The sequence below is a fragment of the Ctenocephalides felis genome, unplaced genomic scaffold (assembly GCF_003426905.1).
Source record: "Ctenocephalides felis isolate EL2017-DRISC unplaced genomic scaffold, ASM342690v1 CF-g0.4_SCAFFOLD_00845, whole genome shotgun sequence".
NCBI classification, from domain to species: Eukaryota; Metazoa; Arthropoda; class Insecta; order Siphonaptera; family Pulicidae; genus Ctenocephalides; species Ctenocephalides felis.
In genome coordinates this window covers 36,685,082-36,699,735 of record NW_020536999.1, presented here as the reverse complement: position 1 = coordinate 36,699,735, position 14,654 = coordinate 36,685,082, and the positions used below count along the sequence as shown (strand labels likewise).

At 29.3% G+C, this 14,654-nt stretch overlaps 1 protein-coding gene across 1 annotated transcript in view; it reads right to left on the bottom strand.

The window, feature by feature from the left end:
- LOC113370831 (retinal homeobox protein Rx1-like) overlaps positions 1 to 14,654 on the bottom strand; it is a 161,707-nt gene that overhangs the window by 45,404 nt on the left and 101,649 nt on the right. Inside the window, exon 2 of the mRNA XM_026611518.1 lies at positions 9,744 to 10,144. Coding sequence (XP_026467303.1) covers positions 9,744 to 10,109 — 366 coding nt within the window. The 5' untranslated portion in view covers positions 10,110 to 10,144. The remainder of the gene's footprint in view (positions 1 to 9,743; positions 10,145 to 14,654) is intronic.

Sequence of the window (14,654 nt, the reverse complement as noted above, 5' to 3'; positions counted from 1 at the left end):
TTACATTTATATACCAAACCCCAGCATTAATCATTCAAAAATTCGAATTGTAGTTACATACATGCATATAAATTGTTCGCGGATGGTAGTCCGGATAATTGCAAATCCGTATATCTGAGTTCCGGACAGGGCCGGATTTAGAAATTTGGCGCCCCGGGGCAATGACAAAAATGCCGCCCCATCCCCGAAATTTTACAAACTTTCGAACTTTTTTTAAAGCAATCGTGCTGCTTCAGCTGCGAGAGACAAAATATAGAAGCGCGTAAGCGCCGTGTCGCAGTCTAACGGATAAACAATGCTACAAAACTTATATAAATGTAAACAAAATTTATACTTATTATTATAATATCTTTAAAATATCTGGTAATTTAATGTGCATATGTCTTAAGATCACTTTTGTCCGCCAAATGTTTTTATATCAAATTTTTTTATTGGATCATCGAAACCGCTAAACCTGCCCCACACAAATTTAAGCAGTTATTTATTCTGTAAATTTTTTTGAATGTTATTGGACGCTTTTTTCTCAAAAACTGAATTATCATTTTTGGCATTTTGACCCGTATCTTCAAAACAGGTGGACCTGCCTTGACCAATAACTAATCAGCATGTCTCCTTATCAATAGGAATTGAATCATAAATCGGCTTGAATAATTAAAAAATATTAGATTTGAGACGTGCTGATTAGCTTTTGGTACAGGCAATTACGAAAAATGGTAATTGAGTTTCGATATTTCTTCTCTGAAACAGCTACGCAGCGCTATTGCTTTGCAAAAAGTTCATAATTTTCGAAAAAATTCAAAATACAAAAAATGTGTTTTAGAAGTCTTTTTTTTCATTTTTCAATAAAATTTAAAGCTCTTTATAAAATGTAATTTTCAGTACGGGATGTTTCAGTAATTTGTCTTAAGGCAAATGAGTCACTAGTTTGAATTTGTTTTTCGGCGCTTTAAGCTTGGAAGTGCACAAATACGTCATTTTAAGAGGGCTCGAGAACTGAAAAACATATTTTTCTTAAACTTTCAGCTTCTTTCCGGATATTTATATTAGCCAAATTGCCAAATTTGATAACTTATTAACCAATTTGATAATTTACGTTCGGATAGGGAGGCAAGGCAAAATAATAAATTTTAGTTATCGTTTATTTCAACCCAAATTTTGCATTGCAATCGTATTATGTTTTGTTAATTATATTTCTTGAAATAAAAAATGTTGTTAAAAAAAAATTGATTATATTGAATAGAATTTTTTTCTCACTATCCAAATTTTGCCGCCCCCCAAAATTTGCCGCCCTGGGCAGTAGCCCCGATTGCCCCTACTGTAAATCCAGCACTGGTTCCGGATAAACAAGGTTTCTACTTTCGCAACAGTCGTATAATTTATTTTTTATTTCTTATAAATAGTTAATATAATCAAACAGTACATGGAGCTTTGTTGAGATTACCAGCAAACAACACTGAATCAATTTGAGCAGCATTTTTGTACAACGAATGTACAACTTTATTATTCTTCTATAATTCTCTATTCATTTTCTCTAATATTTATAAAATCCAAATCAATATCCATGTCCCCGTAATACAATTTAACAAATGCGCTTACGTCGCACAGAACGTCGCAATCCTCTTACAATATTATTGCATAACAAGGGAAATGTCGCAGCCGTGGCTGTGGAAGAGATCAGCCTTCCCTTTGAGGTCTGCCGGTGGCCGCAACGGCGAACATAGGGTTCGCGTAATTAGGTAACAGTTCGAATTTCAATTAGAGGTGATTTGTGTAGCACAAATCCCGAAAACTAGTCATTTATTTGAAGTCGGAAGCTGGTTAAAAATAAAATAAACACATGTGATGTGACTGGAGAGATTTGAGTTGATTGGACTACTTTGTGGAAAAATGGATAAAGGCATTTTGTAGTGCAATTAAAATTTCGTAAAATTTTGCAATAACTAATTATGTATGGCCCAGCACAAAAAGCAAGTTATCGCCAACATTTAGACAATTTCATACGTAATTAACATTGCAGCTTTATCAAAATGTATAATTTCTCATCAACGCAGATTTTAGCCAACATAATTTTATATATTCATATATTGTTATTTAAGATGTTTTATGCAATTGTGATTAAATCATCAATTTGCCATTAATTCTAGTAATAACACATAATTTAATTATAATTTGTGGTGTATATTGATAAAAAGACAAAATCGTTATCTGTCACAATATACATTTAAATGTATCTATCTATTTAAATGCGGTGTCAAAAATGTCTCAAACTTTTACTTTAATTCAATTTAATTATTAATCGCCTTTAAAAATGATTAATTACACTAGAACACAAAAAGGTAGACCGTGTTGGATGTGCAACATATATTTAATGACGTATTTTCACCGCTAAACACTAATCAGAAGTCAAAATCTGAGGTCAAACTACAAAAATGGAGAAAATACAAGGTGCAAAATCGTTTGCACTAAGAAGCTTTTACCATGTAGCTGTAGTTTTAAGTTTAAGCTTATCCTTATTCTGGTGCTTCACAAATTTTAACTTCAGATTCATGTGTTTATTATGACCGGATTTTTAATCTCCTTTTAATATAAAAATTACTTAAACGTCTGCAACTATTTTGAAAAACAAAGCAGTTTTGAATAAAAATATGTCTTTTTTGATCGACAATGCAATACTAAATTTATCAGATATTCCATAACAATCATATTAATCGATTACCATCGATTTCAAAACATGCCATGTGAGTATTTTTTGTTAATTAATAGATTCGCCAACATTTAGACAATTTCATACGTAATTAACATTGCAGCTTTATCAAAATGTATAATTTCTCATCAACGCAGATTTTCTAATTAAACAACAATACCGAAATGTATACAGTGCAAATATTGTCGTCGTGTATCGGTTTACCAAAGTGATATGCCCGCAATTAAGTCTCTGTATATAATGCCTTCAAATTAATTCTACGGTGGATTTTATGTAAGCGTTTGTTGTTCATTTTCGAAATGCTCTGTGATCTAAAAGCTTTGAACTAAATGTTAGGTTTATTATTAATTATAATTCAAGCATATATGAGGTTAAAGAAATAACATGTTAAATGATACACGATAATTTTCAAAAGTACAATTGTTAATTTATCATTATTTTAGCAATTATATTAAAGCTATATATATATATATATATATATATATATATATATTTATAATATTCTTTGCGTTGAGCCGCTAGACCGCGAAAGCACCGACATAGCACCCCCACTTACTTTGAATATAAAACGGCAATTCGTTTCGTTCGGGGTTGTTAAAGTCGATTCAGGACCGGAAATTTAATTTAAAACTTTGAGGTTTTGCTCTTTTTACAGACATCACGTACATTTACTTTTACATACACATGTCACCTTCACCTTACAAGGCCGATAACTGCTTATATTATGCATATGAAACATATCAGGCAAATGTAAAGTCAATATTTTGCAAATGGATCAAAGGAGATTTTACGATAAATCTATAAGATATGAAATGGTAGAATTATCATGTTGTAAATATGACAAACTAATTTTTATTTTGATTTATAATAAAATAAAATATATGATTAAAGTTTTGAAGTAAATGAAATAATAAAAATTTATATTATTTTGTTGCACATAAAAATCTAAAAAACTATTTAGAATTCGCAGTTTATTATTAAATATACTAAAGAATTTTCCAATAACCGTTTATCTACTAATTCGCAAATGTAAAAATTAATGGCAAAAACCACATGGTAATCAAATTTTCATGTAGGTACCCTAAGAGGAATCTGCCAGCAGTGGCCACGGGCAAGGCACAAGAAGGGGCAGTGCCTTGCTTAACAAATTTTGAGAATTTTATAATGCAGTCATATGTTTTAGGTAGATGATAAAAGATGTTTTCAACTTTCCCTCACATGTAGGTATACTGTTAAAAAGTTTAAAATTGAATCATTTGATTTTTTCTATACAAACTTAATGACGATTGGCAAGAATATAAAACTATTAAAAAAATTATAATTGAAGTACATATTCGAAAATCAATACTTTATAATTAAATCCCGTCAATATTACTCTTCCATCTTTATTTTCCCGACTCTGTACATGTGCAAACTCTGCGTGCAACTGTGTTGCCATCGCAGACGTAATAAAGTTTCCGGTCGGGATAACTTAATAACTGAGGAAATATCGCAAAGAGATAATATATATTATTCGTTTACCGACGACTGAATGTTATTATGTTAAATAAATAAGGTATTCTGATATAATAGTTTTCAGAATGAAAACGCGCTCGTTTCGGCACTAGGGTATATTGGGGATAGCTGGATTGCTGGGAACAAGAAATAATAAAAATGGAGAGGAAAATATATATGCTAAACTGATAATATATTTTGGAAATATTTGAACACATTATAAATTATGTTGCATAAGAAGTATAAATTGAAAATTACGAATTTCATGAACGGTGGATTCTTATGAACTATGAAGAAAAATTATATAATGCGAAATAAATTTTTATTCAACTAATAGTCATCGATCAAATGTCACTGTAACCATTTTGGCAACAGTCGTGAAGTAAAACTAAAGCTATTATTCAGACGTTTATGCAATTTGGAGGTTAGGTTTCATGTGTAAAACGCTTGATCGAACAGCAAAGACATAACTTTTTGGCAGTTTAACATAAAAGACAGTCACATAATATTTATCTTGGGAATAGGCTCTTCAATGTGCCGGTATAAAAATTAACGAACTTCTTTAGGTTTTGTCTGTTCTTCATAAAGCGTAGCTGGTAAGTAAATATTTGTGAGCAATGGTTCTCAAAGTGGTCTACATAGATTCCCAGAGGTCCATAGCAACTTTCAGGGGTCCACGTCAGCAAAAAAAAATTCGGAATCCGCCAAATGAAAATGGAGGTCTACGGTAGTAGATCACTTCAACCACTATAATATCTATTTACTATATCTACTATAAGAAGATATATACTATATTTTAAATAGAATTAAAAAGTAAACAAAAATAGTATTCTCGTGTAAAAAAACGTATAAGTTGTAGCATGAGAAGACATTCAATTTATGGAATTTGGTTGAGCTTGTAAAGACCCAATTTGCTGACTATTGATATATGGAGAAATCATTTTAACCCGAATCGTGAGTAATAAAAAGTGGATATTATTACCCCCGGTCTCCTGTATTGTTACAGGGATGACATTTTCCATGTGACGGGTTCGGTTCGTTAGTTGGTTATATTTATAATACGATTAGGAAGACAGTTTGTTTGGTCGCATGCGACGCCGCCTGTCAACTGAAGCTGTCTCAATACGCCGTGACTTTTCAGAAATTGTTTTACAAACAATGTGATTCGTGACGCTGATGATTAGATTTTAAATTGGCCATATGACGTACAAAGCTATTATGGTTGATAAATACGAATGCTCGTACAATTCAAATGGTAAATATCATTTTAAAATGAAATAAATCTCTGCTTTTGACATATAGTTAGTTGGAAGCATTTGAGGTAGAAAGAATAACGATTGTAATGAACTGAATTCGGATATGATGATGAAAAAAAGTACACGTAGAGTTATTCATGCAAAGTATTATAATTGATTTAAAATATATGGTACTAGAAGAAATGAATATATTGGTCAATTTATTCAATTATAAAATTATATGTTAGTATTCATCAACAAATTGTTGTTCAACTATCTTGTGCAATTTTTGCAATAATTCATTTCAGTGAATTTTTAAATATATTATCAGTTTCATAAAAACAATATCATTTTTATAGACATAATTTTCATATATCAAGGCTATTTGAACTTTAAAAATTAAAATTTTCAAAAATTGTCGGGCTATCATTTGAAAATGACTTAAAGTACCATGGCAAACATAGTTAAAAATTCGCGCCACAACACAGCTAATTAATAGTAAAATGACACACAACTCTTTACTTTCATACTACAAAACACACATGTATATTTATAAATGTATTTATAGATTTATTATTTAATTTTATTATAAATAAATAAATTTGGTTAAATGCACAATAGTCAACATATAAACGTAAATCATTTCTAACATAGGTGATGAGAGTCGCTCTATAATTATATGGTAATACTGAAACTGATACTGAATCAATAAAGACGAAACGTACTCAAAACTATGAACGAAATAAATAAAAGTTTTCAAACTGAATTTATTGAGCAAATCGACTATTTTGTTCAATTTTCACAAATGTATATACTCTTCAAACCCACTCACGCCCACGTTCCCGGCAAAGAAACCCATTCGAAATGGCGTGTCTATCAACTTGTGGAATACTGAAACTGAGTTAGAGATCCGACGATCAGATTGCCTAGTATTTATGTTTATTTGTTTTGTATAAAATTCAGTTAACACTTTTCATCATATTGATCGAGATAGTAACCTATAAAAATTTGAATAATAAATATTCATATAAATTAGGGATTTTATATTAGGGCTAGTTTTAAAAGCCGTAATGTAAAAGTTTGGTTTACGGGAGGCCTTCAGACTGAAATGAAAATTACAGGAATAAAAATTTAAAGTTAAGCCAAAATATTTTTTTTCAGAGAATTTTTCAACAAATAGAAGAATAATCATTTGTCACCTAAATAAACACAAGAAAAATATTTTCGTTTGATACAGAAAAAGAGAGGGATTTAAATGAGCTCTTTTTAGACAATCTTAAGTATAAAACCTTCAGAATAAATAAATGATGATTAATAGTGAAATCATATTTATTCAAATAATTCTACTATAAATTCACTAAACTAATATATAAACGCGTTTCCTTAACCATGTTTTTATAGTTGCAAAATCGTATTCCAAAAAATTCCTATCTAACGAATTCAATCATCTCTATCATCGCTCTACATGCATATTACGATGTAATCTAATATAGAAAGGCAATTTAGTCAAAGATCTCGTCCGTTTTGATACGTTTTTGATTGGGGATATATTCATACTTTCGCCGCGAGAATTATAGCCCAGAGGCCGGTTCTTCCATCTACCAGAAATTGTGTGATCGCTCTCACGATCGCGAGCTCTCCTATTGGGAGGGTGAAAAGGCGCCCCAAAGTTTAGGGGTTGCACGGTAGATTTATCAATAACGCAAAACTAGCCAATTTGCAAGCATTTGCCGAGCCAGACGTATACACATATACAAACACATTACGAATCCTTGAAGCCCTTGGGGCCTTTTCGGTCTTTTATCGGAGATGCGAAGGTACGAAGAAGTGTAAATATATATATATATATATATATATATATATATATATATAAAGTACCTATGCAGTTCTGTTAATATATGTGTTCATAAAAGGTAAAAATTATATAAATTCCTGTATACTCGAATAGAGATAAATGCTTGTACTAATTTGAAATATATATTTTCTATGTTTTCAATACTACAATTATTAAACGTTTAAATACTTCAATTATTTAATCCACCATTGTAGTGCTAAGATATGCTAATTTGCGCAAATAAAATACACTATCTTGTCTAGTTTTGCTTCTACCAAATGGCAGTTAAGATTTTAAAGTGGATTGAAAAGTATGGGCAAGATAAAACTGCAGTTTTGAACTGCATTAGTTTCTTCGGTTTAATTTGATAATTAAATAAATATCTATTATTTTAGCTTCTTGGCGTGCCCTATCAATATTAGCAATACACATTCCAATGACAAATGATCATTTCTTTTCTCCAGGTTTTATGTTTTATATGAACATGTCTGCGCTAAAATAACACGAACGAACATCATGTAAGAAATATATCGCGCGTCGTAATAAAATCGATTTTTCACATTTTTTGCTGTTGTCAATATAAATATAAAACTTTGTATAAATATATTTTCCGATGCATCGAAATGGATATATATGCAAATGCATATATGAAGTTTTAGAGAATACATTTTCACGATGCAGTCTGGTACGGATGCACGAGAAACTATAAAGCATTATGATACATTACCAGTGTATCAACTGACGTTCTATATGTTATTTATTACATTATGTTTTCCGTGATCGTTGAATTTATTGTTTCGATGCCATGTGGGAATAGAATATCATTTGATTTCGTTCTATATTTTATATGAAATATTGTGATGGAATAAATTCTATTACATTTTACACAAAATTCTAAGCGTAGAATCAAAAGTCATTTCCCGCAAGGTTCTAAAAATAAGCTTAATTCGTTGCTGTTTTATGAAAACTTTTATATGTTGATCATCCAAAATCAGCAAAAAAATTAATATTTTTAAAACCCTTAAAATTTAATGTTACATCAATTGAAGTGCACGTGTGTAAAGAGATAGTTAAAAGAATATCCTTATATTTACCATATTAATGAAAATTTTATTCAAATATCTTTACAAATTTTAGTGTCATTATTGTAAAAGATTATGTTAGTATCATTGTAGACGCAAGTGCTTAAAATGTTTAAAATTGCTACTTTGTGAAAATAAATATAGAAAGAAGATACCTCAAAAACTCAAAAATGGAAAAACTATTAAAATTGAAAATTTATACAAAACTTTGCGATTTCAAATTTCAATTTATCCATTGCATACTTTATATCAGTTTTTATTAAATTTTTAATATGCTCACGGCTTTATGTATGTCAATATTTATGTACAGACATGAAACCGTATCAAAACTGTATTTTTCCAATGTATCTTATTACTATACATAATTCACATAGATATGCTTACATGCATTTTCCCATTTTCTCAACATGAGCAAACGACTAAATCGTGCGATCGCTATCCATTTATAGGCGCAGATAAAATCCTGACGATAAATCAAACAAGAATATATGAATATATAAACAATTTTTCACGATCTTCATGTACAGTATCTACCGTTGATATAGTGTATAAGCATTTAAATGAATATCCAAAATAAGAATTTTATCGCTGTTATTGCTACGAATCATGTATGTTCATCGAATTCCACGCCGATAAAAGGAATAAGCACCACTCACGTGATACGAAAACGTTTTAATAAAAATATTCCGAGGCGATTTGAGCTCATTAAACACTTTGTTGTCGCTTCTACGAAACAGTAATGATATTGTATTTGATTATTTATTTGAGATATAAAAAGCCTATATATATATATATATATATATATATATATATATATATATATTTCCGTGTATTACCAAAAAATGAGTTCCCTGTGTTCCACCAAACATCATTATAATATCGAAATATTCATATTACTAATGTAAAATGTTGGTGATATAAAATTTGGCTTTACTTTACGTTAATAAATGCATAAATAACAAGGTTTTCTAGATTTAAATTTACGCAAATTAACCATATCCACTCGTATTACTTGCAATAGCTAGTATTTTGCCGCCGGAGCAGCGGCATCCGAGTGGAAAGGGTTAATCATAATAATAATTAATCATAATATATAGGTACATTGGCATATAATCCTAAAATAGATAGTCAATAAGGTAAAAAGTAAATTCTTTCAATTTTTCCATAAATGAATAAGTGGAAACATGTATTTGTTTTTCTGATGAAGGATACATCTCCGAAACGTTCAATAACATAATGAAGTTTTTTGGGAAATCATACTAGGCTTATATATATATATATATATATATATATACATAAATAAATATTTATATATATATATATATATATATATATATATATATATATATTATATGCATATATTATAAAAAAATAAATATTTCCTAATTACTAACCTGTACTCTGACTTCTGGCAAATTAACTTTCATCGCCAGCTCCTCTCTCGAATAAACATCCGGATAATGTGACTTCTCAAAAGCTCGTTCAAGTTCATGCAACTGATACGTAGTAAAAGTCGTCCTATTCCTCCTATGTTTCTTTTTTCCTCCACAGGAACCATCGTTGTCACCACTCGCTGATCCGTCCATGGCCTGACCATTTCCGCCTTCATCTTCAGACCCACTGCCTAAGCTTTGTTGTGATACACCAGGAGACTGGTGTATGCTCTGGTGCATATCTTGGTGCAGAACCTGGTGAGCAGAAGTTTGGAGAGAGGTGCCATTTTGGGTGAGCTCGCAATGCCGCAATGTGGAGTAGCGCATGTCGGCACCATCGTTGGAATTACAACTACCCTCACCTGGAAAAAAATAATAAATATTATAATAATTAGATACAAATTTGAAAACTTAGATATTTTTCATTTAACATTCCTTTTTTTTAATTGAACAAATAGCATATGTTTTATAAAGCATTATCAAAGCAAAAATGTAATCAAAAAAGTATTCTCTAGTCTAAAGTAATGATGTAAATATTTTATATCAAAATCGCCGTATCAAAATTTCGATTTTTGATGTTATTCTTATTTTTATTAAAAATGTTAAACAAAAAGCAATATTCTGTATTGCATGTTTTATCAAATAGTACCAATTATTGAAAATTATTATTAATGTTGTTTAAAGTTAAACAATACCTTTCTACATATTTTCCAAATTATTTTCCACAATACATAAACCATTACTCATATGATTTTAAGGCAAAGAATTAATTATATGCTGCTAATAAAAATTCAATCTCGCATACGAATTATTTACGCATTAAGACCGATAGCAACCCACACATAATTATTCAGAAGAAAAATGTGGTAAAGCTGCCAATTAACAAAGAAACGTCTGATGAAAAAACTGAAATATGTCGCATGATGTGGTGACGGTAGAAAACTAACATAAATCATAGCTCGTTTTGGTTCGGGAGAAATTGTAAGTGTATTCAATTAAAAAATAATCAGCATTAAGTCAAGCAAATGAAATATTTACTTTGTGATAGAACAAGGCTGATAAAGTGGAGATCGGGTTGGGGTTATATTGAGAAATTAAATAGCAAAAATTTTCGAATCGCACATTGCATATATAAAATTATTGCAAAACTGGTATCTTATATTGAAGACTCTATTTAATTAATAATTGGATTTTATTTTCTTTCTTTTTAACTTCCCGTAGAGTAAGTTATAGTTATTGCAAAAAATCGAAAATAAGAACTTCTTTACATGTTTGCGAATCAAAGGTTACTGAACATTTTGGCATATCTTAGAACAAATGGATGTATGTGTATGAATGAGCGGATATGTTTTTTTTTGACAATATCGAAAGTAGAATAAATATATTCGAATGATTTAAGAAGCATTCGATTCCTATTAACAGGGAGACTTGCTGATTAGTTTTTGGCGAAGGTAAGTGCAGTCGTTTCGGAGATACTGGGCAAAAAGTGCCAAAAATGACAAATCAGTACAAATGACAGGTAATGAAAAGATAAAAAATGTGCCTGGCGGTCAAAAATGATCATTCGACACTTTAAAAAAATTCAAATATTTTTAAAAATGATAAACATAATCAAAATTTCTAAGATCCTAAATATTCAAAAAAATTTAATTTATTCAAAAATTTCAAGTAACAAAAAAATAAATTGCGGTAGGAAAAGTTTTAGCAAATTGCCTTAAGGCACGTTTATCTAATTAAAGTCGGCTATTTTATATGAAACATGATGGTAAATTATTAAAATTTATTTGATATTATCAACAAAAAATTCCAATTCAATTATTTTTGACAAACTGGTTGATTATCATAAAAAATAGAGATGAAATAACTTACATATGCCCATAATTTAATAAAAATGTATAGAAATTGTTGCTATGGACAATTTATTAGATTAGGATAATATTCATTAGTAGTTTATGCTTGAGCTTCCTCGAATATGGTGCCTCAATTACATGTGAGAATATTTGATTTTTTATAACAGTATAATAAAATCATTTTCCCCAACATTCTGTAAATTTCCTGAATATTATAAAACAATATAAAAGTAGAATCCAAGTCGGGCAGCTCGTTTGTGTATGACATCAATTGCATGCACGGTAAATATTTTTCTATCATGCGAAACCGTAATTAACAATTACTCACTTTAGCATATCGCAAAAACTCTTATTGTTATTTATGTTAAGTCTCCGAGATTTCGTGTACGATCGCGCGCACACAATACATGATGCCGTTACTTTTATAATTGATATTTAAGTATGTGTGTACATTACGTAATAGAGGGTTGATTAATGGGGGTGGTCTCTGATTACTTGGAAAATTTATTCAGCGTACTTATTCATTTTGAAATCGATACGAAAGTTTGTAATCCTTCTAACTGAGTAGAAAAGAAAATCTAGTTTAAAAGCTTTGAAAATATACATAGTTCTGAACTTTTATTTGAATTTATCTTGCAATTTTAATAAATATCAACAAACATAATATAATTATGTAATTAAAAAGCTTAATAAAAAAAAAGTTTGAGTATAGGTATAGGATAAATCGAGGTAAAAAAAATCGATCTCTTACCAGAGTAAAAAAAATCTTAATCGATACCAGATCAAGATTATATACAGTGTTATCTTTGTAAAAAATATGACCATAAAATTTATATTTTGCATTAGTTGTAGCTATTACTTCATGTAATCTCTTGAATTAAAAATAAGATATTGGGTCTATGTGCCACATGGATGCCCCATTTTACTCCTCCTATGGAGTAAAAATGACCAGATAACATATTTTCAAAAAAAAAGCAAAAAACACATTTCTACAAAGATGAAATAGTTAGGAGTTTTACTGAACATAGTCAGATAGTTGTTTGTTTAGAATGTGGTATTTGTTGTGATGTAACTGGTTTGGTTTTACAATATAATTGTTCAATGTCAAATTGGACTTTTGTGCCTCACCCTACTGGGTATATGATTTAAAACCGAATAAAAATATAGAAATTGGCAAATGAAAACTTTGGCAACATTTTTTTCTTAATGTTAATTATACCATAAGTGTAATGTAAAAGCAAAATATTTTTGAGTAATTAATTATTCTCATATTTATTTAATGATATATAAACATAGCTAATTAAGTCATTTATAAAACAGTATAATTTATAAATTTGTTTTAAAACGCACAATTAAAATGAATACAAAAAATATTTATTTTAATAACTACATAGTAGTAATTTTCATATCTTTGTAAATCAGTTTATTATAATTCCTTATAAAATTATTTTCATGTTTGTTCAAAACATACGTCAAATTAATTCACAAACCAAAAATCCATTTATCGTCGATTTAACCTGGAAAGGGACACGGATCCATTAAAAACCAAAGAAAAAACAATATATTTAATAACTCTGAATTATTCATGTGTTTATTTAATGTATGAGCCACGAAAAATTGAACCTAAATTGTGAAAACAGAAAAACATGAAAATGCTCTATGGGACGGCGCGGTGTACATAATAATTAAATCAACTTCCTAGGTGAATTAATATCAAATCTTACACGTTGTGTGTTTAATGGCTCAGACTATAATTTGACTATGATTAATTAGGTTTTTTTGTTAGACAAAGGGAAAAGGTTGAGCTATTTGTTTTTCTGCTTTCTGATCTTGCGAGTAAAGAAATTTTTGGATTGTCATTGCGTTTGATAAAATCTTTGATACGAGTGCCTTTATATTTTTAATGCAAATACCTTAACGGACCTACCATGAGAAATAATAAATGATTAATTTGCTTGTATAATATAGAACTAAAACTATTATCATCGTTTGTGATTTTATAAATGCTGGTATAGTAATATGCAAAATTTCGAATAATTGTAACAATTAGAAAACAACTATAATATTGTAAAGTTATCTCACAGCAATTTTTCAATGATTAGGTACTAATATAATGTTTAAATACCATTAGTAATTTTTGATAAACAATTTAATTTTATTCACGAGTTTGAAATTAACTTTTTATAGGATTTTTATTATCAGTAAAATCTATAATTATCTAAAGAAAGCAACTATTTTGCATCGCCTATACAGTTTGAGACTCTTGAAAGTTTATTTTTTTTATGGATTATATTAACAACAAAATTCATTCATAAATATTGCTGTTTTATTTTGAAGTATTTTTAATTAATATATTATTATATATAATAAAATATTTCTATATAAATATACCCAATTCCATATGGATAAACTTCACCATGTCAATATTATCATGAATCTATCAAAATTAGATAGATATCATGTGATATCTATAATAACCAAAAATTCTACGAAAAACACATCGATGCCTAGTTAGTGATGTTCCAGCGATTATCAGTAAATTTCCACCTAATTATATGTTTCATCCATTTACTCAACCTATTTAATATCAATACTTTACCCCTCAAAACATACACCTGATGGGTTTGCCTAGACTTGTATGCGCCCAATTTTGAAACAGATAACACAATTTCACCTTATTTAGTATTTACCTGTTCATTTACACAAATGTTTTAGTAATTATAGTCCTAAAGTATTTTAATATGTGACCGAGCATGTATTGTCCGATGTCATGTTTGGGGTTGGTTTTGGGGCAAACTAAACACGCGTGGACAGAGACAAATTTTGAAAAGAAATATAAAACATTATACGGATTTATTAAAGTTGGTCGCGTTAAAATGAGTAAGTAAACCATATTTTATCAGCCACAATGAACGTCTCCTATATTTTCAGAACGAATCCTATTCTTCTAATGGGTTATTTATTGCAACATTTCCACACTACGACATATATTCATAAAAAATTCTTATATTATAAATATATT